We start from the raw sequence: 27,935 nt of genomic DNA, 5'->3' as shown, positions 1-27,935 counted from the left end.
CTGAGGACAAGCCAGCAACACAGAAAGAACCCAAGAGTGCGGAGCTGTGGGGCCTCAGGGGTCCTAGGGCGGCGGGCCCTTGAGCACCAAGGTGGTACCTCCCAGCGTAGACTATAACGAGCAGTCGTTTGGGTTCTTCCAAACTGGGTTCTCATGCCAGGAAGGCTGCGCTGACTGGCCAGCCCCGGGGGAGCCTCTGAGAGGCTGTTCCCACTTCCTCGAGGGCGGCCTGATCTCTTGCATGAATTGATGCGTCTTTTTTTTGCTTAGTGTATCTGAAGCCCTGTCACTGAGTTCATACTTTTTAAAGAAAGATTGCTGTTTTTTAAAAAATGAAGTCACTCGCTTGCCATTTCTTTATCCCTGGAATATTCCTTGTTCTGAAGTCTTCTTTGTCTGATACTAATTGTCTTGTGGTTAGTGTTTGTATTGTGTATCTAAAACTGTGTGTCTTTGAGTTTAATAGCACCCTGATCTACTAATTTAGAGGCCAGACTTCTGAAAGTCTTAGTTATTTGGAAAAAACGAAGCTTCCTAGGCACTTAGTCCTCACGTATCTGCAGTGACGCCTACCCCGTCTCCCTGCCGCCACCCCGCTGCCTGTATCCTCTTCAGTGCCGTGAATCAGTGTGACCCTTCGTGTGTAATGCCATCCTCTCCCTAAAACCCGTGCTTTTCAGAAAAAGCCAGAGTCCTTAACGGGCCTGTAGCCTTTCAGGAAATGGTTCCTGCTGCTTCTTCAACCCTGTTTCCTACCACTTTTCCCCTCTGGCCCAGCCCCGCCGGCCGCCTTGCCATCCTGTGACTGCACCAGGTGCCCTCTGCCCAGGGCCTTTGCACGGGCCGTTCCCACCGCCTCCCTTCCCCGCCCTGCTAAATGCCGACTCCTCACGAGGCTGCCCTGAGTTCTGTTGTAAACAGGGGCCCCTCTGCCCCCCCAAGTCTCTCTGCAGCACTTTGACCCAAAGCATGCGCATTGTCCATCCCCCTTGAAGTTTAGGGGCTAAGATTATACTCCCCACCGGGTCCCTACTGCCTGGAGTGCCACCGGACACACGAGATGTGTGGCAGACTTGTTCAGTCAGTGGATGGGTGTGTTCGTACCCAGAGTGAGGCTTCCAGGTGACAGCGTTTGTACGTGCGCGTGTGCGCGCATGCGTGTGTGTATTTGTATGTAACTAGTATTTCCAGTCTGCTCTGGGCTGGAACGGTGTTTACTATATGATTTGGGATTTTTAAACCCTTTATCTTTTGGAAATATGATTTTCAGACTTTCCAGTTTGTTTTTAAGCAGTTATTCCCTGTATCTGCTCTGTACTTGGTACTGTTTCTCAGTACTGCTGAAAAGTGGTCGGCAGGCAGGTAAGAGTCCTGCTGTTAAGAAGTTCATACTTGAGTAAAGGAGACGGAAATAAGTGAAGATAATTTCAACAGGTGAGAAATACCATGAGAACCGTTTCAGGAACAGGCGTAGTTTGGGCCGTGGGCCGGGGTCCTGCAGTGGGCTGTGGATAAGCAGGCTTCCTGAGGAGGTGTCCCAGGAGCTGAAAAGTGGACAGGAGGAGTCAGCAGCTCGGAGGAGGTGCTGGGGCAGCAGTGGCTGGGGCTGGGGGGGATGGGCAGAGAGCAAGCGGGGGCCAGCCCTGTAGTTTCCGGGTTGCATTATATCCCAGTTGAAATGGGGAGCCAGTGAAAGGACATCTGATTTATATTGTATAAAGATCTCTAGCTGCTGGTGAGTTGTTGTGTCAGGGAGTTAATTTATTTTGGGTTCCTGTTAAGGTCTAATAGAGAGATTTTAGTATAATACTTAATTTTTATTGCCATCCATAAAAGTGGAATTTTTTTCATTAAATGGGTTTTAGGGAAATCTCAATTATTAAATAAACAACACCATGTATTGTGGACATGACAGTTAAAAACACAGTAAATTAGACTAAATATATATACCATTAGGACAAATAAAATTGAACAATATTGGATTATAAAGTCTTATATGATGAAATAGGAAATTGCATTTCAAAATTGCATTTTTAATATTTCAAATGTTGAAATTACTTTTCAAATGAGTAGATTGTTAGAAATTAGAGGCTCAGCTTTGTGAATAAGGACAGCACGCTCTCTCGCTAGGGCAGCAGCGCGAACGTTCGCCTCACCCGCGTTGCCGCCTTCGTTCGAGCGCTCCTGCCTCTTCCCTGAGCTGGGCGCGGCCACCGGTGGGCCCGCGGCGCCTGGCGGACGGCTGTGCTGCTGCTGGTCCGGGGCCTGAGGCCTCCGCCGCCTGGGTTCCGGGCCCCACGGGGTGCCCGGGCGGCCCACCCTCGAACTTGGTGCGAAGGCTGATGTGGGGCAGAGGCTGTGACAGTTCTCCGTTTCCGGTCTCATGCAGTCAGCCATGGTTTTCTGATTCTGTGAAGTGCCTTCTCTCAGGAAAGTAGAGCTTGCCTTTCTCAGTTCTTGTCTGCAGCTCTTTTTCCTTCACCGCTCCGTTCCCTCCCCTTTTTGTTTCTAAACCCAGTGATCCCTGGGGCGCGATTAGAAATTGGTAGAACCTTAGACCTTCCAGTCACTGCGGAGTCGGATCACGCTTCCCACGGCGCGGGAAGGAACCAGCCGGGCGGAAAGCTGCGGCACTGCAGGAGGGGCGGGGCGCGCGCGCTCAGCCGGGCCGAGCCTCTCCGTGTTCTGGACGTATTTCTCTTCCTTACAGTATTTTTTCCTGTAATGAGGCGGGCAGTGCTGAGATACCTGCTAACAAGGTAACCTCTTGAGGACGCGTACAGTCTTTCAGGAATTACATACATTTGTGTGTGTGCACGTGTATAAATGTATGTATGTGGGAAAGTGTGTGCATGCATGTGTGTTCACGTGGGTATGTGCACGTGTGTCTGTGTATGTGCGTGTGTGCATGTGGGTGTGTGCATGCGGGTGTGTGTGCATGTGTATAAATGTATGCATGTGGGAAAGTATGCATGTAGGTGTGTATGCATGTGTGTTCATGTGGGTGTGCATGTGTCTGTGTGCACATGTGTGTACATGTGGTTATGTGCCCATGTGGGTGTGTGCATGTGGGTGTGTATAAATGTATGCATATGGGAAAGTATGCATGTAGGTGTGTGTGTTCATGTAGGTGTGTGCATGTGTGTGCATGTAGGCATGTGTGCATGTGCAAAAGTGTGTTTGTGGGTGTATGTGTCCACATGTCCGGATTGCTCGTCATGGTCGAGGAAGTCAGCCCTCTAGCTCCTGGTTGAGGTCTGCGTTCTTTGTTCCTCCTGTCATCAGCCAGCCCTGGTTTCAGCTTGCAGGGGCTGCGAACCTCAGGAAATTACGAGTGCCTTCTCGTCACCTGCTGCGGGCGCCTCTCACCGGCTCCTTGTTACGGATGGGACAGCGTCTCCCTGGTGGTGAATGACCAGCTGGGGTTTGAACCCTGACCTTCTGACTCAAAAGCTCAGCCCCTCCCGCCAGCACCCTTTTTGTTTCTTAAAGAGACGCATGAAAGACTGGGACTTAAACCTACTGTTGGCCCTGCAGACTGTAAGACTAAGGGAAGGCTGGCTTCTTAAGGAGTGTTCTTCCTTGTCGCCCCTGCCTTGCCACAGACCTCGTGGGAAAGCAGTGCCCTGGTTTCTCACAGTGCTGTTTATTTCATGGTAGCCTAAAATTAGGAAGTTTTGAAAATTAAAGCCATATTGTCTGGTTCAAGCGTTTCAGGGAAATGAGACCCTTTGATGTGCACTGGGGAAAATGCCCCTCGACCGTGTCCCGAGCCTGCATCCCTCTCCTGGATGTGCTCACACCCTGGTGCTCCCCTGCGAAGGCAAATGGTGCAGAACCAGGCAGGCCTTTTTACGGGAAGTCTAGTCATTTTTATAGACCTGGCCAGTGACGTGGTCAGGGTTAGCAACTTGCTCCAGACCACACAAGGAGCTAGAGAAACAGCTGGCCAGAGAGCCGCCGCCTTCCAGCCAAATGGTCTTTTCCTAAAACTATCTACCTCCCTCAGGAAACTGGTCTTTTAATAGCAGCCTCGCCTCCACCAAGAACCTGGGCTGGAGGATGGATAGAGCCTCCTCTCCCTTCGTGTTTCCACCCGGCACACTGTGTGGCTCAGAACCCGGGTGAGCCCGGGGCGCGAGCACCTTGACTGGAGGTGCCGCGTCCACCCCCCAGGAAAATCGGGGGAGCAGAGGCTGTCGTGAGTGAGTTAGCTGCTGGTTCCGCTAGAGCTGGGCTTGGTGGTTCTTCACGGACCAGATCGCTGGAGCCTCGGTGAGGCGGCTGCCTGCCCCGGGAGGGGGTGGGGCTGCTGCCAGACAGGCCACCCCGCCCCCGTCACTGGTTGAGAGACTGAAAGTGTCACTGTTTTCCCCACTTGGAGTCAGGCTGTATGTAATCCTGGCCACCATCACCGCCAGGCCTGTCTCAGGTCCCTGGCTGGGAGGCTTCTCTCGTTCAAGGGGAAGGTCTGCCCTGGACACTCTGCTTCTGTAAAAATCCCAGCACCTTGAAGTCTCTTTGGGAGTTCCTGTGGTGGACGTGAGCTGATGTCAAGCAGTCGTGGAGACTGACATCCTGCAACTCTCCTCTTACAGACAGAGAACACCTCTTTAACTTTCCTCTGTTTTTCAAGCCGTGTCTCTTTGGCACCTCTCACTACCTTGTTGACAGTGAAAACTGTCCCGTTGGAAGCTGCGTCTGCTCTGTTCTGAACTGCCCAGACCTAGGCAAGGCGTAAAAAAGCCACCCGCAGGCCTGCTGTGTGGTCTCCAGTTGCTGAGCTCTTTGGATTCGGTGTTCAGTGTGGGCTTTGCCACGCAGAAGTCCACGAGGACCGTCGCAGAGACCTGCGGGGAAGAGGCTCACCTGGCCTTACGCGGCCAGCAGCAGTTAATTCCACAAGTGCCTCTGCGTGCAGTTGTGCGGTGTGACGTGCACTGTCACTGACTTGGGGTGGGCGTGCGTTCGGTCAGCTCGACGGCGAGCGGACCAGGAAGTGCGGCCAGCGCAGTGAGCGAGGCCTGCCGCCAGGGGGCGCCAGTCCCTGCCAGCTCCGCTCAGCTCTGCCCTGAGACGCTTGAGTGAAAACCCTCTGAGAAGTGACTTTTCCCCCACAGTCTTGGAGAGCTAAAGCAGAAATTGTGTGCCTGGCTAGGATTTACAAGCTTTCGGGTCCACACACAGTGCTTTGCTTAGGCTTAGATAAAAGCTTGAACAGTATTTCCCTTTTTGGCTGAAGTAGGTGCCCCCAAATTGTCATTTGAGGATGTTATGATAATCCACTTTGCTATTTATTTTGACATATACTTTCCACAGTTACAAATAAAATTAATAGACATTTTGAAACTCAGTCAGGCTGGTTTATATTATTTTATGTTTCTGTTCTTTGGAAAGGGAGGAGACAGCACCTGAGAAATCAACACGTAATTTTTGTGGACTTCTTATTTCACAGGAAGAATGGGTTTTTAAAACCTGTTTTATTCCATGAGAAGGGAGTTGTTCTGTAGCTTACCACTAACACTAGACAAAAAGCACTAAGAAGCCAAAACAGTTCCTTTGTTTTAGAATACACGTGCAATAAAGTGCAAGTAAAATTAACCCTTGGGTACTTCTTTTGGTAGATCGGGGGATAGCATCTTCATTTTGGTTTTTTTACTTTTTAATTTTCAATCACAGATTTCCTGGAATTAGGATTTTTTTTCTTGGTAAGCTTAAGGCAATTAGAAAATAAAACACTTCTTCAAAAAATTTAGTGTCCAGTTTCCTGTTTATGTGGGTCTTTTTCTTTCTGCTTCAGCTTTTGGACAGAGTCACTTGCATTACATAATAGAAAAGGGAAGGAAGGTGAAATTCAAATCAGGTTTTTTTTTTTTCTTCTTTGTACTAATTCTTAAACCTTTTGCTGGAGAAAAGAATGAAATGAGGTTTTAAAAACATGTTTTAAGATGGCCGTGATTTTATTTACTCTGTTAACGTTATGCAAGTGCAATTACGTCAGAAAGAAAACCAAAATCTTCATTGATACTGTTAAACATGCTGTTTTCTTGTCCTCTTTTGTGAAGCAGAGGCTGGTAATTCCCAGGATAAGTTTGAGGAGTGGTTGTGAGCAACAGAAGAGCCGTCGCTTGGCTGTGGTTGGTCAGGAGCGGTGTTCCTGGGTCTGAAAGCCTTGATATACGTTCCACTGCCTGTACTGATTTCCCCTTTACTTGGGTAGCCATGTGGTAACCAGGAGTCTTCAACAATGGACCTTTGTTAAGGTTTTAATTTCTGTCAAGGAAATTGATGTGACTTTAAAAAACTCTTGCTGTGTGAGAACAGTGTAGACCAAGTTGCATGTTTCCCCTCCCCCATGATTAGGAAAATAAAACAACAAAAAGTGTGTGTGGGTAGCACTTTTTATTTCTGCTTCTCTTCTATTTATTTTGGTGGCTTGGAATCTTTTTTGTCATAATGATAAGCAAGTTGATGAAGGAAGTCAAATTGGTAGAAAATATGTAAGGATATAATTTAGTGTTACAATATTTTTTTACATAGTATGTATTTATTGGGTTTAAACAACTTTGTGTGTGTGTGTTTAAAATGTCCCATAAGGAGCTGACCTTTAAGAATCGTGAAGCACATTTTCCCCAACTTTATTTTTCCTATTTCTTTATAAGGCTTTAAAGTTTTTTTTGCATTGTGAATATTTTAATGCCATTTCCTCCTGCTTTAGAACTCTTTTAAATTTGTTTCATTTTTTTGTATGTTGCTTCCGAAATTACAGTGAATTTAAAAATTAAGCCCTGATGTGTGCAGAATATTGAAGTGCATTGATCAGTCGGTGCCTCCCCCCAGGCACACAGGCCAGCTGTTGACAACGCTGAGATTAAGTCAGGATTTCCCGAGGCGTGGGAACCGCCTGGCCTGACTTGCGTCGTGCTGAACTGAGGAGGAAGGTAGTATTTATGCGCCTCTTTTTACAGCGCTTTCACTAAGCTTCCCCTGTTTCGGGTCCATGTGGCCATTTTGGGAGTATTTGATGCCTTTACAATCCTAAAATGAAATTCATGGATAACATCTCTTGACTACATACATTAAATTTTTTAAAAATCCATATAATGTTTTTATGACAGCCAAAAAAAAAAAATGAAAGGAAAGTAGTTGATAAGGGAACCTGTGTTTCTGCACATGAATGTGTGGACGCTGCCGCGCTGGAGCCTCTGCTGCGCCTCGTGTGGGGTCGGGCGTGGCGGCTACAGGTGTGACCGAGACGCCCGTGGGCGGCTGTGCAGCTCGGCAGTGCTGGCAGCCGTGCTGCTGGCATCACCGTTTTTTAAGGTGGTCCAGTTTGGTTAAGTCTGGAATAAAGTGGTAGTTTTTCTTAACCCGTACTTTGTAGCTTGTGCTTTGTGTCTGTAAAAACCCACTTGGATTCATCCTCAGATAATTGTAAATGATTATTTTAAATGCACAGGAATATCCAGCAGGACTCTGGGAGGCTGTGGGGACACAGGACAGTCTTTGGCTGTGCACTCCCGGGCACTGCAGTGCGACCCCAGCCTTCCTGGCCTTCCCAGCAGGTGCCACGGCACCGCCCCGCTGCGGCAGCCCGGAAGTCTCCAGAAATGCCCAGAGCCTGAAGGGGACGAGCCCGGGGTGCATCTCCCGCAAACCGCCCGGCCATGTTCATTCACCCCCACTGTCTAGAGCCGTCTTCGTGGCTGGTAGTGATGGGTGCTGGGGAGTCGAGGGTGGTGACACTGGCTTCCTTCCCGAGAGGGCCCACCCTTGAATGCGACACCACAGATGTGTGCTGTGGAAGGGAAGGAGAGGTGACGTGGTCGCAGGTGGGATCCAGAAAAAGTCAGGTGCGAGTCATTACTGAGATAAGCTGTTCCCCCAACCTTCGCGTCCTCTCCTGTCGCAGCCGGCCCTCAGGGTCCTGGGCAGGGGCCGCTGCGGCGGGGAGCCCTGGTGGCAGTTCAGCTCTGCCCCTTACAAGCAGGGGGACTGCGAACAAAACCTCACGTGTCCCAGGGCCGGCTCTGTGATCTGTAGAAGCGAGGACAGTGAAGCAACCTCCCTAGTAAGATCGCTGTCAGAGTTAAGTGAGAAGCGTTGTGTAAAGAGAGCGCAGTGTCTCACAGCGGGAGGTGTGTGCCCGCTTGTCCTTCGCTGCCTCTTAGCAGAACAGAAAGCTGGCAGTAACTGGGTCCGGGTTTCTCTAATACGAGACTGTTTGCTCTTTTATTACAAATATTAAACAAGTAAAATTCCCGTGGTTCGTAATATCAGGTGTTCATTCCACACCTGCTCTTCCCCCTCCCTGGTTATTTTCTTTAGAAACAAAATATAAAAGAAAAAGCATTTTGTACTTTACGTGGAAGTTGGAGATTGAATGTTTTCAGTTGGCTCGGTTGCCTTCCTGACTTGACGACCTCACCTCTGCCTTGAAACTGAGGAGAAAAGGAGACAGGAGACGTGGAGGGTCAGACAGAGGCCTGCTGAAATACATGTTACCTTACCGAAGTCTGCGAAAGGTTCACGCTAACTGTACACGCTATCCCCAGAGCTCCCGGAGCTCCGTCACTGAAAGGAGAGTGGCTTGTTCCACGTTGTCACCAACCTGGTAGTCATGGAGCCACAGGTATCTCGGTCACACAAAGTTGGAGCAGAGCTGGTCTTGTGCTACAGTGGTTCGTACTGGTAGACCTTAGTCATCAGTTACGTGGTAGAATGTGGAAGCCATTCCCCCAAACCAGTGGAGTGTAGACCGAGAAGAATTGCTGTCAGATACGGAAGCGTGTTTCCAGTCCTCCAGAGAGGCGTCCTGGCTTCTCGTTCTGCACATGCCATCAAAGTGAGTGTGCTCTGGAGGTGTCCCCAGAACTACGACGGCAGGAGAGGACCTGCGGAGCGAGCGGGGCTCCACAGGGCCGTGGTTCCAGTTCTTGCTTCCGGGCCTTGTCCAGACCCAGTCAGCCAGGATTTCCTAGGGTGCGGACTGGGGTCTTTGCTTCGATTCTGATGAAAGAATTGTGTGGGTTAGGGCATCGCCGCCCTGGACTGGGAAATTGACCCCGCAGAGGTGAAGACCAGCCTGCGCCTGTGGTGGTTCGCTCTGTGTCTCTGCTGGCTGTTCCCCCTGAGTCTCGGAGACGACACAGGTAGAAAGAAACGTCTGTCCTCCTGACTGCCCCCAACTCCTAGTCCTGCTGTCGGCTGGATCTGTGCCCCCCGTTCCGCAGGCTCAGGACGTCTGTTCCTCTGAATGGCTTTCTGCTCCCTTTGTCCTCAGCCCGTTTACTGCCGTGTGTTCTGTCCCTGTCATTTTTCTGATGTCCTCGTCCCTTCTCGGTGCCACTGTTCCTGTCTGTTTTCATTAACCCTCACCTGGGATCTGCGGTCTCGGTGGTTTTGCTGGCCCCCTCTTGCCCCCCAGTTCAGGCACGTGTGAGGTCTGTTCTGAGAGCACCTGCTGGTATCGTGTGGTAACTGCAGTGCCGAGCGCTCCCGCCCTTCCGCAGGGTCCGCACAGCTTTCGGTCTCCTGCGTGTGGCTGGTGTGGCCGAGGTGGACGGGGACTGTGGTTCTACCCTTGTCCCCCTGTCCTCACCGCTACATTGTTGCCTGCGGGGACGCGTGTCCCTACGGGGGCCTCTCCCTGTTGCTCTCCTGTGCGTCGTGACCAGCTCAGGTGTCAGGTGCTCGAGGAAGGCTGCCTGGTCCCTCCTTTCCCGGACGTGCCCTCGTCTGCCCTGGAGTCATCCACTGTGCGTGATGGCTTCTTGGTTGTTGGCTGTCCTTGTTGTTGTGCATAGAGCCCCTTGAGAACCGAGACTCACCTTGAAACCCCTGCAATGTTTAGTGAGGAACCTTAGATGTTCCAGGCGAGGCAACAACCATGTGTGGGTTCTTTAAAATTGAAATCACCCAGAAAATCTTCCCCTGCTGCAAGGAGTAAGAATTGCAAGGTCGGGAGTTTATTTGTGGATACTAACTGCTGTGTATAAAATAGACACGCGGCAGGTTTCTTCTGTACAGCACAGAGGACTGCACTGACTATGCTGTAGTAACCTATAATGGAAAAGAATGTGAAAGCAAATACATGTGTGTATCTGTGTGACCAGAACACCACGCTGTGCACCAGAAATTGACACAACGTTGTAAACTGACTAGACTTCAATTAAAAAAACAAGAATCGCAGCCTCGCTACCTTTTCCTAGTTCAGCATGAACCCCATCCCTGCAGAGGAGCATTCGGGGACCTCCAGGGGCCGGTTGGTGATGTGACTGTGGTGGACCCTATCAGACGCTGCAGTGAGGCAGCGGGAGAGGCTGAAAGAAGGTTCTTGATACTGTTTTCATAGGCAGCTTTAAATAACCTTTGGTTTAGGAAGTAAAGTATTAAATATGGGAAAGCTAAAATTACTTCTATTTGACCACAGATGAGTTTTAGCTACATTGGACCTGGTGTCAGAGGAGAGAATTCCGAGTATTTGGGTAAAATCATCAAGTCCATGCCCCCGTTCTGTGCAGGGGGAGCCCTGTGCCTCCGTTGCTGCCTCCCTCGGCACCCTCCCTCCTCCGTGGGGATGGGCATCCTGCCGCCTGGGGGCCTGGCCGGCTGTCGGCCTGGCTGTGTGGGCGGGTGACTTATCCGCTGTTGAGGGACGTGGAGTGGGTGCTGGCCGTGCCCGAGCTGAGCTGACCGGTCCACATGGAGCCTGGAGACCGGGCGTCTCTGCTTCCGGGGGAAATTACCCATGGGTGTTGTTTTCTGGTGTTTTAGAGGCAAGAACTGAATTCATTGACTCTGAAATGAGAGTACTGGTTTCAATCCATAACTTTCTGCTTCTTAGTAAGTGACTGTATTGAAAACACTTTTGAACAACCAGTCTTTTGAAAACAGCAGTCTCAGCGTGAGGACCTTGCTCATTCCGTCCTCGTGTGGACGCCGTCCTCTGTCACCCCTAACGGGAGGAAAGGCAGACAGGAGTCCCGGCCCCGCGTGCTGGTCCTTCTGTCCTGCTTGCTTGACATGTTGTCCTCGGCAGAGGCACTTAATTTCATTTCAAATCTCAGTGTTCTCTTCTGGAAACGGGGAATCGTGTTGGCACCGCGCTCGTGGGCTTGTGGGTGGGGGCAGCGGGCCGAGGGGTTACGTGAGACACCCCGAGCACTGTCTCTCTCGTGACGCGAGGTTTTTCTGCGAGGCGTTTCCATGCTTCCATTTCAGGTTTTGTCTGAGAGCTTGGTACCTTTCCAGGGAGCAGCTTAGGTCTCCTGGGTTGAGAGTCAAGCTTGTGGCCGTGACTAATGGGGCCACAGGTAAATTGAATCCAGAGAACTGTGAATGCTTGTCGAGTGATGAATGGAAGAATGGGGCTTATTTCCCAAGCACGTTATGGGGTCTGCTAGTCACTGTGGCTTCGCCCCGGCCAGCAGAGTGGAGCTGAAGCAGAGTCTGGAGATACAGGAAGGTCCCTCCTCGGCCTGAGTCCACTGACCGGCTGCCGGCGTCATCTCTCCTGCCCCAGCGCTGAAAAGGGCTAGCTGAGCCCAGCTGGGTGTAGTCTGTGAACATGACTTTGAAGGAGGAGTACCGCAGGTCCTGAGTGCTGCCATTGCAACATCAGTCACGCAGCCCTGCTGCGTAGTGAGACACCAAGTGTGGTCACCCTGAGAGCAGCATGTGTACGACATTCTAATGGTCTGGCAAAGGTTTTAAAACAGTTACTGTTTTTCAACGTAGAGAATCACTAATGTTGAACAGTAGGCCCTGCTTTTAGTTGAAAGTATCGAATTTACCACATATGGCATTATGTATAAATGTGTGTACTTCCGTATGTATTTATTTCTGAAATGTGGCAGGAGCTCAAGCAACAGCTGCTTTTAGGTGCCCGTTTGGGTCAGAACAGCACCCTGGGAGGGTGTGGCGTGTGGCCACCGTGGCTTCGGCCCTGCGCCTTGATTAGTCACATCTTGATAAGTGAACCCGTGTAGGCGCTTGTGTGGTTCAGTCCTTGCTTGACAGAATGGAATTTTTTTCTTTAAATTAGTAAACAAACTAAACAATGGTCTTCAGTGTGTGTTAGAGTGAATGCTTGAGGGCAGCTGGCAGGGACACCAAATGCAGAGCCGAGCGCTGGTGGCAAGTTCGCCTTAGTGGCGCAGGGCTGGGTCCCCATTGCCTCCGCAGCGGTGGCTGCGGGGTGGGGCTCGCCGTGGCCCTCCATCCGCGTGGCTTCACGTCTTCAGTTGCTTTAGCGGACATCTTCAAATGGCACCCTTGGCCTTATTTTGGGGATCAGTGAAGCTAAATAGGTAAATGTAGGTCAGGTTCCAGTAATTGGTTTTCCTATTTTTAGGGGTGGGCCCGGTTCTGTGCTGCAGTAACATAAGCGAGTGAGTTTGCAGTTGCTGCACAGGTAATGTTCTAATAACACTGCACATCAAAAACAACAACCCCAGCAAACCTGAAACGCGAGCAGCTTTCATCTTCCTGTCTTCCCCTTTCTTCTTGTCCGTATGCACACTTGGGTTTTACGTGGTGAAATTCATTGCTTTCTGGGGCCAGGATGGCTGTGTTTGTGCCACCTGGCAGCTTCGGTAGCGGCAGCTTCGGTGAATGAAGCTTATCCAGGTTGAGAATCAATGCTGCAGACATCATGCTGAGTTTAATAGAATAAAAATTTAACACATGTATGTCAATGGATTCACTTTTTGAGAGATACTTACTAAATATCTCTGGTTCTCCATTTTCTCATCTGTAAAATGGGGATGGTATCAGCTGAGGGGTTTGAGGAGCTGGAGGAACAGGAGTGGGGAGGGTGTGAGCTTGTGTGTGGGACTCCAGACACTCAGGGCGTGGCCCCGGAGGGCCCCAGCACGTTCTGAACGGGCTTCATTTTTAACCACCAGCTGACGAGGTCTGAGGAAGAGTAGTTATATATGCAGCAGGTTTAACATCAGCCTGGCCCCAGGGTGGCAGCTGGAACTGTCTGCTGAGGCACCGAGTCTGCCGTGGGAGGAATTCTGAGTGTCTTCACTGACCTGGGACGTGGGTGAAGGAACTCGCAGGTAGGGTGGAAGGACGCTGGCCGGAGGCACTGAGCACAAATCTTGGCGGCTCAGCTGTGGAAGTGAGTAAGGTGGCTGCTGGAGGGCCACTGTTGTTGGCTTCAGACACTGGTGAAGATGTAGTGTAATTCTTCCTCGTTGTTGGATCCTCAAAACTGGTATCTGATTGGTCACACGTTTAGAAGTAGTGAGTTTTATTTTTTAGTTAGGATTTGTGAAAATATCTGGTTGAATTTTTATTGATTTATAACGCACACACAGAAATACGTGCGGAAGTCGTGTAAAGCTCAATGAACTGTCGCAAGTGGGTCCACCTGTGCAACCAAGAACGGGCATCGGCTTCGCTCAGGCCCCGACACTCGCTTTCTTCCTCCCTCCTCCCCACAAGTAACCAGTCTCTTCCCAGCCGGCACTGTAGACAGAGCTTGCTTTTTACATGTGTTTGATTACAGAAAATTGTAAACGTACACAAAATAAACACGACAGCCTAGCGGACCCATCCCTAGCTTCAGCCACTGCTGAGGGTCTGCCCCATCTGTGTCATCTGAGCTTCACCCCGTTCCTCATTTTGCTACTTTTTCAGTCCCTTGTTTTTGTGACGTAAGATGTAAGTACTTTTAAAGGCGCGAATCTAAACCGAGCAGTTGTGAGGAATAAGAGCCCCCATATAACCTTCACAGTTGAAGAAGAGAATGTTTTCATCTCCCCAGAACATTTCTCGTGCTCCCTCCCCGGCGATTCGCCTCTCCCAGGGGCACCCACTGCTGTGACTTTTCCACCGCAGGTCCGTTTCGGCTGAAATCAGACCACGTGTGGTATTTGATGTCCAGCTTGCTCCCTCGGCACAGCGCTTACGAGGTGCACCCGCCACGTGCGTTTCAGCCTCTTCTCTCCACACCACTGAGGGTGGTTCTGCCCCAAAGCCCCACAGCCCGCACGTCATTTTCCTGTTGGGGACGTGTGGGGCATCTCCTCCAGGAACACTCTTTTTTTTAATTGAAGTATAGTTGATTGACAGCACTGTGTTAATTTCAGGTGTACAGCCACGTGATTTGGTTGTACCTATGTATGTGTATATCTGTACTCTTGTGACTCCATTGTAGGCTATTACAAGATATTGAATGTAGTTCTCAGTGCTACAGAGTAAATCTTTTTTATCTATTTTATGTGTAGTGATGTGTATCTGTTAATCCCATACTCTCAGTTTATCCCTCCCCCTTTCCTCTTTGGTAACCGTGAGTTTGTTGTCTATGTCTGTGGGTCCGTTTCTGTTTTATAAATAAGTTCATTTGTACTATTTTTTAGGTTCCACATATAAGTGATATCATACACTGTTTGGTTTTTTCTGTCTGACTCACTTCATTTTAGGATAATGCCCTCAAGATCCATCTGTGCTGTTGCAAATGGCAACATTTCATTCTTTTTTGTGGCTGAGTAGTATTCCATTCTATATGTAGACTGCAACTTCTTTATCCACTCACCTGCTGATGGACAGTCAGGTTGCTTCCATGTCTTGACTGTTGATAGTGCCGCTGTGACCATTGGAAATTGCAAGTAGTGATTTTGATCAGTTATTTGACCACTGTGTAACATAAAGACCATGCAGTCAGAGGGGTGCAGTGTTTCAGGAACAGACGGTGATGCGTGTGGACGCGAGGGCTGCACCTGGGCCGGCGGCACGCCGCGCGCCTGATCGTGCTCTGCAGGAGGGAATTGTTGTTCTTGACGTGAAACTAAAATGCTTAGGCTGTTGTGCAACATGGCTCCACGTGCACCTTTCCCGTCTAGCTGGGCTGTTCTCTTGCAGTCTTCACTGATCAGCTAAGTGCTGAGCATTTTGCAGAAGCCAGGGAAGGCCTTGGCGTCACAGTGGAGTTCAGATCCTGGTTTTGCCTGCGGTCTTGACTGCCCCCCTCCCCGCCCTGGGTCTCCCCACAGAACCCGAGCTCTGTGAGCCAGGTCCTGCTCTGCCATCCATCGACACAGCTCCATCCCAGAACAGCGCCCGGTGCCGATGGCAGGAGTAAACAGCGACTCGGTGCCGAGTGTGTCCAAGCGGGGAGTGTGGCCGTGTGCCCAGGCCCTGGGAGACGCGCAGGAAACTAGATGCCCTGTGGGAACGTGTTAGGGCAGGGTTTTGACCATGGCCACTAATAATTGAAATTTCAAGGGTATGTTTTGTACGTCTTCTTTTTTATTCCATTTTTTAAAGAAACTCACTTTTACTGTACTTTATAAAAAAGTAGTTCCGTGATAGATTGGAAAGGAAGAGAAAGGCTCCTTTCATCACAGGCAGCGTGAGAAGTACTCTGCGGCAGAGTGGCAGGTGCTGATGCCGGGTGAGTGCAGGTCAGGAAAGGCCGCCCTGAAGGTAAGATTTGAGCTAAAGTCTGAGGATCCAGAGATCTTTCTAGGCCTCCGGGCAGCAACAAGCCTAGTCAGTTCTGTTCTAGGGACGGGAGAGGCCGGGCGCACAGTAAGAAAGTGAGGAGGAGGAGCTGGGAGGTGGGCAAGGGCCTCTTGATGTTGACAGCGAGGTTGAGCGCCGACTGGCTGATTGTCGAATGGTTTCCAGCAGGGACATGGTGTGGTCTCTCATTCCTAGTTTAAAAAGATGGCTTTCGCAATGTGGACGTTAGGTTCAGGAGTGGAGGAGAAGGTACCCGTCAGGAGACTGGTGTCCTCCTCCAGGGGAGAGTGACGGTGGAGTGGGCAGGAAGGTGCTGACCACAGACTCGTCTGTGTGGGGTTTGAAGTTGCACGGATGGGACTTGCTGACTGGATTTGGAGAGGAAAGATGGGAGGCCAGGGTGGATCCTAAGTGTTTGTCTTGATAATTTGGATGAACAGAGATGCCATTTGTTGAAGGGAAAGACACTTTTTGAAGAGGGTTGGGTGGGAGTTGGGAACTGAGAAGTGTTACCTTCCTTGCTCCTGTATGCCTTCTCACAAACCCTTTGAAAGTGGGACTCCACAGTTTTGACTTACGAAATACGGGTGACTTGGCGAGGAAATCCCTAGTGAAGTAGGCCACTAGGAGCCTCCAGCTGGCTCTCATGGCTCAGAGACGTTGGAGAAAGAAATCTGTTTGTTAATCAAATATTTTGGAAACTCAGAAAAATTCTTTGGACCGCTGGGAGGATGTGTCCACGTTAGCTGTTGCTTATTCCGGACGCGCATCCTGCTGTGTGTCTGCTTAGCTGGCAGGTGTTTGTGTCAGCTCACCCTGCAGAGGAGCAGCTGCCCAGCTGGTGAGGGGTGGCCTTGTGGGCAGTCCTACAGCTTTGCCATGCAGTGTCCTTTCCTTCAGGCAATGAGAGAAAAAAAGGGAACAATGCAACTTGCATATTAGCTTTTCGCTCCTGAACTTTGTTTTCAAAACTACTTTTGTGTTTGCTGATACCCCGTTTTTTCTTTAGTAAATTCAAATGGTGAAAAAGGTGACTCCAGACTGTCAGGCTGCCCGGGAAAGGTGCACACCAGAACTAGTCTGCTTCTCAGCCGTCCTCCAGACTGGCGACTGTGCGGGGTGCTGGTCACAGATTTCATCATGAGTCTTGACCTTTTCCAAACATCTCTACTCTGAGGGGCTCTGTGTGACATGGCCGTGCACTTGGGCAGCCTGGTGGGAGCACTGCTCCTGCCCTGTTTCCTCGTCTGTAAAATGGGAGTAAAAACAGCCCTGGTCAGATGGAGACAATACTGGTTGTGCGCGTGGACACTGAGTTTTTAATAAGTGCAAAGTGCTTAGAACAGTTGTGAGGGTGTTAGGTGTCAAGCAGGCATTATTACTGTCACTGAGAACAGCCTTCCTGGATGTTTTGTTCCTGGCGTGAGTCTGGGGGCAGTGGAGCCGGGGGCGGTGATGGAGCCGGGGCCGCAGGGCTGCTGCCTGCCTTCATTCCCCCGGGGGTCCCTGCAGGGCCGTGGGGGTCACATCCCCACATGGAACTCACCTTCCTCAAGGGCGTGGTGGAGTCTCCTCGCCCAAGAGTTTCCTCTTTGAGCTCAGGAAGTCTTTGATTTAGTTCTGTCGAGCCCGGGAGCCGTGTTCTTGTTATTTGTAAACTGCTTGAACTTGCTGCGCCTTTTTAAAGGCTAACAGTGTTTCAGTCACCTTGCACTTGCCCTTCTCATACAGCTGGAGATGCACTGTTTCTCTTTTTGAATGAATGCTTTTTACGTTAACTTACGTCAATAACTAAAACATCTTTTCCAAGAAGCCAAAATGTGATGGTTTCTTAGGTCCCCAAATCTGGCCAGCCCTGAGAGTCCTCGGGGAGGTCTTGGACACGGTTGTGCTGGGCTGTGCCACGTTGCCGGCCCCCTGGTGGCTGTGACGGTGGGTGAGGGTCTCGGGCGCGGTGCGCTTGGGTGGCGGCCCCTCCCTGCCCCACACAGAAGGACAGGGAGGTGGCGCACAGGGCCCCGCCGCCCCCAGCTGCAGGTCTTCTACTGCTTCCTGTATTTTGAGTATGTCATCGAGCCTTAAAAAAGTCAGCGCCTTTCAATTCTGTTCCCATTTGTTGTATTGTTCTTTGACCATCTGAATAGCACTGGGGATGAAAATGAAATGAAAAAAAATCAGGACAGTCATACCCTTAAAACAGAAGAATCTTCTTTATCTAGAAAAATGTGAACGATTCTGCAGGCGTAGTTTTGAAAAAGTGAAATAGGGGGTTTGAACATGGAGTTCTAAATTTTTCTGTGTAAGGCCTGAAGATACCTTGATAGAACAGAATGGGAGGAAATACTTCGACCTTTTCTTAAAGTGCGTTTGCAGGCATTTGCTCGAATCCCCAGGCTTCCTGAGTGGGCAGGAAAGTTCACATTTTTTGAGATTCGACACTTCTGAGCCTCCAGCATCTAATCACAGAACCTTCACACAGAAGATGCTCAACAAACATTTACTGAACAAGTGAGAGGGTCCAGGGTGCAGGACTAGGTGGTGTTTGCCAGGGCCCACTTGTCTGTAACCTGGCACTGAGCCTCTCCGTTCTGCTTAACAGTTGTGCTGTGCTGGCACCTGGGGCTGGAATCCCGATGTGTGCCTTTGCTGGTGACCTGGCCTTTGTCTGGTGGTGCAGCTTGATTTGCTCCTGGGTGTACTGGTGACACCCGCCTGCCCCCTCCAGTCCTTAGGATGAGGGGGAGTGTTACCTGGCTCCTGACACGCAGGTGCTTGAGGTGTAGAAGCTGTTCCTAAAACTGACCTAGCGACACGCCAGCCTGGCACGTGGCGGACGTGGACGCGCCCATTTATAATCTGAGTGCAGGCTTTGTCTCCGTGTGGGGACTGATGCTGCAGGGCTCACACACCGAGCTGTCTTCCTTTGCGCCTCATCTGCAGCACGACCTTTGCAGGTGGTCGGGTGAATCCGTTTTCCCTGACGACTGACGTGAACGGACCTTCCCGTCTGCACTGCCTGTCGGTACAGCTGCAGGGTGTGCCCGCGCAGTCAGGACTGAGGACTTACACGGAGACGCAGGAATGCGCGGCGAACTCTCCTGTGTCCTCAGTCCCCGCTTTTGAACCCTGAACTCGCGCGTCCGCCTGCCTTCCTGCCCCCTGCGCCTGCGGGCCTGGGACAACATGGCCGCATCTGGTGTGCATTAGCTTTATCATTCCCGCCGCTGGCGCAGGTGGCCTGAGAGGGTTCGTTCTGAGGTGTGTTGGCTTAATCTGTGGACTTGTGCTTTCGCTCGTTCGATTTCTCACAGTGAACGGAAAGTTTCCACCGCTCACCCCGTCCTTGGGGGGAGCTGTAGGTATCAGCGGGGGGACAGGAAGCTCTCTGTTTGCCTGTGTGACGCTGGAAGGCTGTGGGCCATACGTTTTCTTTGGAGTGTATCTGACTGTTTCCTAAGTGTTGATAAGTAGTGGTTTGTTATTTTTAAGGTAACCTGAAATTGCAGGTTTGGTTTCCTTTTTGTTCCATGAATTACTTAGTGTAGTTGTTTTTTTTTTTTTTTAATTTTTTTTCAGTTTCAGCTTTATTTTTACTATAAAGTTTTTCTTCACTTAAATGTTACTTAAAAATAATGTTTGCTATTTTTTTCCAATCCAGAGAAGAGTGAAGAGGCGCCCACAACCCCACTGTCTATCTATTAATATTTTTAAGGTAATAAAAGCAGCAGCCATTCATGGCCAGACAGCGGAAGCAGTTCAGGAGAGAACAGCATGGTAGCACGTAATTCTTCCTGGGAAGAAGCCATATTTATTGACACTATCTGCATAGATCTTTCTTTTGTTTTAAAAGTAACACAGAAGGAGTCGTGGTGACGTAGTTCCAGCCTTGATTTCTCACTTGATGACATACCTTGGACGTCTTCACTTGTTCATGTACATAAGGCTGTAGGATTCTTTTCTTTTTAATGGGGTTGTAATATTTTAAATATAAAGTTGGTCACTAATTTTGCTGCTTTGGAAATTGAGACTGTGGCTTTGTTATATTTATACGTGTTGGGAACTTTCTGAGGTTTTCTTTGTGTCCTGATACGGTATCAGTTTTTTTAAATGTTCCATTCATGCTTAGAAGCGAGGTAATTTTTCATACGTGAGTTACACAGTCTGATAGAAATCCGTTACCTCCACCAGCTGCATGGCTCCCGTCCGCTGCGCTCTGTGCGTTTCCCTGCCGGTCCGTCAGGCGGAGCCGCGTGCGCTGTGGCCCTCTGGGTTCTGTGGGGCCTGTTCTCCCTGCACCTGGAGCAGCTTCGCTTCCTCTTCAGGCCGGTGACATTTGACACACAAAAATTCACAGCCGTTCCATCTTAACCATTGTTCCGCTCAGAGCTTCTGCCTGGAAATCTGCTTTGTCTCATGTCAGTGTCGCCGCCCCCTCTCTTGTATGTTTACCTGCTGCGTGTTTATCAGACCTGTTTTTTTTTGAGAGGTGGTATCTTATTTTTTCCCCTAACCTGAGAGGCTTTCACAGGAAGTTGAATTCATTTATAATGACCATCATAGCCGGTAAGTCTGGACATGCTTCTGTTCTGCCTTCTTATTTCTTAGTTTTACTGTGTTCTTGCCTCACGTGGGGGTGGGGAGGTTTGTTGCGCCATGTACCCTGCCTTTTCCTGGTGTCTCCACAGTGCTTGGAAGGCGCCTGCTGTGAACTCTGCAGTCGGAGAGAGCGCCGCAGACCCGCCTGCCGCCAGGGTCGTGTCCCGCCCTTCCGTGGGCCGCCTTTGCCCTGCGCTGCCTTTCCCGCAGCTGGAGACCGGGCGTCTGCGGTCCGTGTGGCCGAGTCGATGTCACTCCAAGGACTCTCACCTGCTGTCTGCTGGATGGCCGTCTTCTCCCTCTGTCCCCACGTGGTTGTCCCTCGGGCTGTGCTGTCTGTGTCCTGATGCTTCTCACAAGGACACCAGTCATGTTGGACTGAGACACGACCTCCCTTTCCTTCAGTTACCTCTTTAAAGGCCCCGTTTTCAAATACAGTCGCCTCCTGAGGTCCTGGGGTCAGGACCTCCGCATGTGGGCTTCAGGAGGACCGTTCATCTCCTAACACCTAATGTCCTGTGAAGGTGGAATTTTTTAAACTGTCCTGATGGACACATTTCATGTGTTTCAATCCATTGCAGTCATTGTCAGTGAGTTATTGTCACTGTCCAGCGTCCTTCAGACATAACCCAGTGTTCTTGAATACTTTCTTGCTTTCTACATCCTTCTGGATCAAGGTGTTTAGACCATCTCGCTGCCCAGACCTACAGTCAGCTGTTTCTTCCAGGACTCTGGGTTGCTTTAGTGGGATCTCATGCCAGGTGATTCTAAGTACCTGGTCTGTGGAAACCTCATGGCTGGGCCTGTTTATGGTCACAGTGCGGGAGGCGCTGCAGGGTGGCCATTAAGGTGTGTGCTCCGGAGCGCCCCCTGCCCAGATGCAGCCTCACCCCACGATGCACATGCGTTGCCAGCTCGGCCCCTGGCAAGGCTCCCAGCTTCTCTGCACCTTAATCCCATCACCACACTCGTTTGGCCACTGGTGGTAGGAGCGCCGTGAAGGCAAGGGCTTCCTCTGGACCTTCACAGCTCTGCTTTGAGCACCTGGACCTGGGCCTGGCACATAATTTGCACTCAGTAAATATTTGTTCAATGAATGTATCTATGAAATGAAAATAATCTCTTATTTTGATTATCTCTTATAGGGTAATGAGATACTTGGGGATAATGTTTATAAAATGCTCATTCCTGTCGAGACCTGTGAAAGGTCTAAGATTTTACCCAACTTATAGGCTAACAAGATGGCCTGCCAGTTTCATGGGAAGTGGCAGAAGCCTTAAGACTCCTGGGTCAGAGATAGAAGGCTTTCCTACTTGCAGCAGCAGCAGTGACCCAGGGGCTGCGTTCTCCTACTCTCAGTGCCCAGCCTGTTTTCTCCGGGCGACGTGAAGACCGCAGGGTGAGATCTGTGCCCGTGGTGGCTACGTGGGGGACAGGAGCCCCAGGCTTGGGGAGCCTGAGTCTTTCACGGTGGGCAGCAAGCCGACTGTTCTGGGGGGACATGCTCTATCACTATACAGACGTCCTTGAAAAGACAGTTTGGAGCAACAGGGCACCCAGTGCCTCGCTTGCAAGATGTGCAGAAACCTGAGAGAGCGCACTGATTCGTGTGGTCGGTCCACACCAGCCACCACTGTGGTGCTGTGGTGGCCGTGTGCTCACTTCCCGGCCCGACCAACAGGTCTCTTCTTGCTGCCTTCGTCTGGTCCTCGTTTAACCCTTCCCTGCCCATCTTTTCCTGGATGTGTACTTTGTGGGTTTTGACACTTTCATCATAATTTGACTTGCTACTTTTGATTGCTTGTTAATTTCAAGCTGGGTGTGTGTGCTTGTGTGCACGTGCGTGTTTTAAATCGTAGCCCTTACCTCTGCAGTAACCCTCTCTGCACTCGAGCTTTGGTCTTCCTGGGTGTGGCGGAGTGCGTCTGCTTCTCCCCTTCTCTCCCACCACCACTCTTTCTTCCCTCCATGCCTCCCCTCCCCCTCCTCTTTCCCGTTTGTGTGGACTCTGTCTGGCGGACTGTCACACAAGGCCTCCTGTCTTGCCAGAGGACTGATGTGGGGACACTAAATGTTTCTGCACCCTCTTCCTCTTTTCCTGTTATTCTTCTTGTCATTTGAATGTGGGTAAGGGCTGGCCCTGCGTCTCATGAGACCCTGGGAACTCGTGTGACAGTCTCATGTACTTTACTCCTCAGGTTAAAAACACAGACTGCTGACCTCAGGCTCGTGGGTTCCTGAACTCCCTTACTATTGTGTGTTTGTAATTTTTAATGGTATCGTTTTGATTGACAGATACTTACTAGTAATTTTTGTTAGTCTGGGTCATACATGTTTTTAGAGTTTTAAGTCTTCCAAAAAAGGAAACTGGGCAAGTGGGTGAGTCTTTAACGTGATTTTGCTTTTTCACTTAGTTTAGGATGTGCAGGAACAGGGGTAAGGCCTTGAAGCAGTCTGGCAGTACCAGGCTTCTCCTGCCATCTCTTTTCTGTTACCCAGCGTGGAGCACATCCTGTCCGGGCGGGGAGTGGGGTCGAGGACCCCGTCCAGAGCTGGAAGAGGCCCCTGCATCTGTTCCCTCGGATGCTGCATGTGAGGGTGGTGTTCTGATGGAGGAGGGGTGTGACCTAAAAATCGCAGGTCCTGGCAACGATTTTATGAAAGTAAAGGGAAAAATAAGTTGTTCTCCATGGCCTCATCGAGTTGCAGTTGTGATCATTCATTTCTCACAGCCTCTGTTTCCCGGCAGGTTTAAAACTGCCTTTTTTTGGGGAGAGTGGGGGCTGCCTGGTTGCTTTAAACTGTTACATGTACTGTTGTTGAGTGAGCTGTTTCTTGTGAGGATTTTTGAGCTTTTTTTTTTTTTATATCACATGGACTTTTGGTTAACTACTTTTATAAAAACGTATCTTCACTTTCACTCTCCAGTTTCTCAGCGTGCCTCCCGGCTCTCGTCCCCGGTTTATGTCTGGTGGTCGTGACGCCGCCTGTGTTTGAAGTTATCCCAGGTACTAAAAAGGTGAATGAGCTTTAGTTTTTCCCCGAGAAAGTCGATCGTGGAGTCTAATGTGAAATCCACGAATTCTCTTTGAATCTTAATCTTTTTAAACACTATCTACTGCTTAAAACATTTAGCAGTAAGGTGATATGGTTCCCAATCTCTGCACTGTGTCTTGTCAATAATACATCCAGATGGAGTTAAAAATATCAGTTATTATATCTGTTCTCTTGTCTATACTTAGAAATCCATGAAAATTCAGGGTAAACTTTATTCCTCTAAATATTCAGAAGCAGAGTTCCTTTAATTATTCTGATCTTGCCATCAGTGGTTGTATTAAACTTATATTTAGAAACAGAGTCCTTATTTGGCATAGATTTTGCCCCATTTTGAGAGTTTGTTTTAAAATAAGCAGTTGACGTGTTCTGGCTGGCATTTGAAGAATGTGACTAATTCATTCAGCTTCAGAGAGTGTAGCAAAGAGAGGAAGAGGCTCAGAGGCCCCGGCGTGCGGGGCAGGAGTCCTCTGAGGACACACGGCGACAGGGTGCGAGGTGTCCGCACACACAGCGATGCGACGGGAGGTGCGGTGACAGTTCCAGCTCCGCGTGCCGGGGCTCTCGTTCTGTTATGGATGTGACCGTTTGCTCACTCTCACTTATTTCCACTCCTGAGCCTTAGGCCTTGAGGTGGTCCCGGCGAGGCTGTCGGCCCGGAGGGAGCTGTGTCCCCCGTCCCACTGTGGTCGGCAGCACCCCATCCCCTTCCCTCCCGCTGCGTGTGCACGTGTGCACCTCGAGGGCCGAGGAGCTGGGAGGAACTGCCACGTCAGCGATGCCCACGCCCTGTTCTTCTGAGGAGGGATGGAGAGCAGGGAGGAGGAGAACTTAGGAAAAACAAAGATGGAAGCGGCTCCCTGGAGGAGCTTGTCCCTGCTCAGTGCAGAGGCCGAAAGGACGCCCCACAGGGGGAGCCACGCTGTTGTTGGAGACACGTCCTGCCTCGGCGTTGGCGACACTCACCTGACCCGGGTCCGGGATGGTGGACCCTGGCAAATGCTGCCGAGAAGGCTCCTCCATCCTCGAGAGCTCCCAACCTGCTGAGCGTGAGTCCACAGGGACTCCACGCCCAAGAGAAAAAGACAAGAGTTATGCCCGGGGGACTAGTGGGCTGATGCGGACGGCGGTGTGCGTGCGCCCCAGGAGGGTGGGCGTTGCTGACACGGGGGCTATGACTTGTGGTGGGGCGGGCAGGGCGCGTGGGGAGTCCTCGGGGGAGCAGCGTGTGGGCAGGCCTGGTAGGGAGAGCGAGCAGGTAAAGTGATGGAGACATCACCTGTGGGTGCGGAGGGAGACTGCGAGGGAGGAGGTGGGGTGCTGCGCATCTCGCTGGAGGAACGAGGTGTTTGATGGCGGGGTGGGGGAGGGGGTAGAGTTGAAGAGGGTTGATGCTGTCGGTGTTGGGTTCTGGATGGCGCTCTGGTAGGTCACAGTCCTGTGGACGAGGGTTAGACGGAGGGGGTGAGGCTGTGGCCAGAGAGGCCTGCCGCAGTCCAGACGGGGGAGTGACGGGGCCCTGAGGGGAGAGAAGGAGGTGGCTGTGAGCCAGTGTGGAGGACACAGCTCCCTTGGGAGCGACTGACTGACCGGGGCACCGGAGGGAACAAGGTTCTAGGGCCCAGAGTCAGATCTGCGTTTGAATTCCCGCTGAGGGTCCTTGCTAATGTCCCTGGGTCCTCGGAGCCTGTTTCTCCTCCTGTGCCCTGAGTTCTCTCACAGGATGTTTTGAAGGTTAAAACTAGAAGAGATAATTCGAATTGTAACACTTCCTTAGTGGAGGGCCTGATGAGGAGTAGCAGCCCGGAGGCCGGCAGCTGTCAACCATGATGATGTTGGTTTTACTGTTGGGGACTTGCCCTAGGAATTGTGACTCGCTGGAGCTGCAGGAAGACGTGGGCAGGAGCGGCCTGGCTTCCACTCACTCTCCTGGATGCTCGATGCTCTTCTGCAGTCTGGGGACTGCCTTCGGCTCTGGGAGATGGCACATCCCCGTCACGTGAACACTCGCTCCCCGGTTTTCTCACTCTGTTCGCCGGGCTGCCTGTAGAATGCTGGTTGGCGCTGGTCAGTCTGTCCCTCGCGTTTCTTCTGTATTTTCCGTCTTTCTTCTTCCTTATGAGTCATGGTGGGTGACTTCTTCCAACTTGCTAGTTATTATTTTTCACCTTTGTCCAGCCTACTGGTCAACCCATCTTTGAGTTTTTCACTTTGATGGCTATGTATTTTAACCTCTGGAATTTCTGTGTTTCTTTTGCAGAGCTGCCTGTTTTTATTTCATACTGTCCTGTTCTTACATTATGAATTTGACTCCTTTCTTCATTTCTTGCACATAGTTATTTTAAAGCCCGCGTTTAATGGTGCAGCTCCAGAAATCAGAAAGTGTTGTAACAGTTCGGTTGGTTGGCTGGCTGACACAGGGACTGGGAAGTGGCTGAACTTGACCTGGAAGCTGAGGGACACTGGAATATTAGAATGGGTTCACTGTTTAAGACCTGCTGACCCACCCGGGGAGGGGGTCACAAGACACCCCTTTCCCCACAGCTGGGAGGGGCCCAGGAGCCTTCGGGAGCTTGGATCGCTGTTTTCTGGGGGCTCAGCCTTGCGGTGGGAACTGGAGTCACCGAAGAGGGGAACCTAAATGCCAGGGGAGTAATCAGGTCCCGGGAGCAGGGGCCAAGGGGCAGCGCTCAACCCCCCGAGGCCAGTAGGCACGGCTGTTGTAACGGACCCAGAGTCAAAGCGGCGATCGGACAGTCTGTGGCCCGACTGGTCGAGGGCCATGTTCCTAGAAGCGAAACTGACAGGAAGGCCGCCGAGTTCTTCCTTGGTCTGTGTGGGCAGAGGTGTTCCGGGCCAAGTGGGCAGGAGCCTGACCCGAATCATAAAAACGAGGGGTCACATCCCCTCAATCAGTGCCCAGCCTTGAGCCAGGTTGTAGACCCAGAACCCCTCAAACGAAGGGGAGGCCAGCTCTTCTTGAGAAGGACCCCCCGTCCACTGCCAGAAATTCACGCTGCTAGTCTTTCTCCCAGCCTTCACCAGCGGGACCTGCGGCCTTTGCAAGGGTGACCGTGTACGGGGGAGAGGGAGACAACTGGGTTTTCAGGCTCTGAACTGATCTAGTTCTGGGAGACCCTGGGCCTGAGTGGACACTAGCTCCGGGAGATGCACAGTGTCACAGGTCAGAGCAGCTGCGCACGGAGTCAGACCGTCAGTGGAATTTTGCCTGAGGTCCGTCTCACGGTGGGTCCCGAGCCTGTCCTGTGGTCATTTCCCCAGCTGTGGATGAGTAAGTCCCTCATGGACTCACGCTCAGCAGGCCGTCGGGAGCTCTCGAGGATGGAGGAGCCTTCTCGGCAGCATTTGCCAGGGCCCACCAACCCGGACCTGGGTCAGGTGAGTGTCGCCAACGCCGAGGCAGGACGTGTCTCCAACAACAGCGTGGCTCCCCCTGCGGGGCGTCCTTTCAGCCTCTGCACTGAGCCAGGGACAAGCTCCTCCAGGGAGCCGCTCCCACCTAAGTTCTCCTCCTCCCTGCTCTCCATTCCCCCTCAGAAGAACAGGGCGTGGGCATCGCTGACGTGGCAGTTCCTCCCGGCTCCCCACCTCGGCCCTCGGGGTGCACACGTACACACGCAGCGGGGGGACGGGGAGGGGGGCTGCTGTGCTCTGTCGTCGGGTGGGTATGGAGGTGCAGGCTGGGCTGAGCAGGCCTGGGGGTGTGTGGGGCTGCAGGAAGACGTGGCTTCCTGATCCGTCCCACTGACCCTTCTCCCACCTTGCGTCCGTGTCCTTGCAGGGGCTCCCGGGGTCAGCTGTCAGAGCAAGAGAATGTGGCCTGGTTTTCGGTGGTTCTGTCAGTCTCCCTGACGGACAGCAGAGCCGGGAACTCCTCCCGGCGGGCAGAACTGTAAGCCGGGCGCCCGGCTGTTCACTGCGCCTGGAGGGTTAGGTGGTCAGATGTACGATACGGGCGGACCCCTGGGTGTGGGGCCAGTGGTTTGGCTGGATGGTCAGGGACTTGGGAGAAACGTGAGTGGAAAATTGGTGACAGGGAAATTTGAGGAAGAGATATGTGGATAGACCTGTCTGAATGGGCAGGAACATTTGCGTCCCATGTGAACGCTCACCTAAGGGTGACCTCAGCAGAGGAGGATTTTTCTGTGGGTCCCAGTCAGCCTCTTCCCCCTGCCCTGTCGCCGCCCAGGGGGCTCCTGAGCACAGTGGCCGTGTGGCGGGGTGGAGGTGGTACTTGGGCCCAGCAGTGTGGCTCTCTCCTCACCAAGGCTGACCCGGCTTCGGCAGAGGCCAGCGTGGGGCCCCTGAAAGGGCACCTTCCCGGACGGCCGGGCAGCTACGTGTGGCACCGTCATCACGTTGGACCACTTCCCTCACGGGCCGGGCAGCGTTTACTGGAGTAGATACTTCCTCTAGACACAGGCTTGCCCTCCCTGCACGCCCAGGCCACCACGCGTGGACTGCCAGGCTGCCTGCCCCACCTCCTGCAGCTCTGCTCCCGACGGGCCAGCCCTCCTCCCCAGTCCCCCCGCTGTCCCAAAGCAGCTGGCTTGGCCCAACAGTGGAGTGGCGGTTTTCCTGGTCCTCGGTCATGGTTTGGATAGTATTTTGTTGTCATCTGGGCCACACAGTCACTGTCATTCAGTGTTACACACTGAGCCCCCAGGGCCGATGTCGAGGCTCCAATGGACACTCGAGCACCTTCCCAGCCTCCCGCCGGCAGCGCAGCGGTGGCGTCAGTGAGAAAACTGGAGGGCTTTCTGAATCGACAGGCTGCCGCCCCTCTC

At 51.6% G+C, this 27,935-nt stretch overlaps 1 protein-coding gene across 4 annotated transcripts in view; it reads left to right on the top strand.

Moving 5' to 3' along the window:
- Positions 1-27,935, top strand: part of GMDS (GDP-mannose 4,6-dehydratase) — a 455,535-nt gene that overhangs the window by 40,226 nt on the left and 387,374 nt on the right. The window contains exon 1 of one of the 4 annotated variants that reach the window (XM_064476120.1): positions 15,367-15,438. The exons of the other annotated variants lie outside the window; for them this stretch is intronic. Within the exon in view, the coding sequence (XP_064332190.1) occupies positions 15,400-15,438 (39 nt within the window). The 5' untranslated portion in view covers positions 15,367-15,399. Of the gene's footprint in view, positions 1-15,366; positions 15,439-27,935 lie in introns of those variants that run through there. 4 annotated transcript variants of the gene reach the window in all.

The sequence above is a fragment of the Camelus dromedarius genome, chromosome 19, assembly GCF_036321535.1.
Source record: "Camelus dromedarius isolate mCamDro1 chromosome 19, mCamDro1.pat, whole genome shotgun sequence".
Taxonomy (NCBI): domain Eukaryota; kingdom Metazoa; phylum Chordata; class Mammalia; order Artiodactyla; family Camelidae; genus Camelus; species Camelus dromedarius.
The sequence above is the reverse complement of the archived record's forward strand: the minus strand, read 5'-3'. Positions and strand labels throughout refer to the sequence as shown.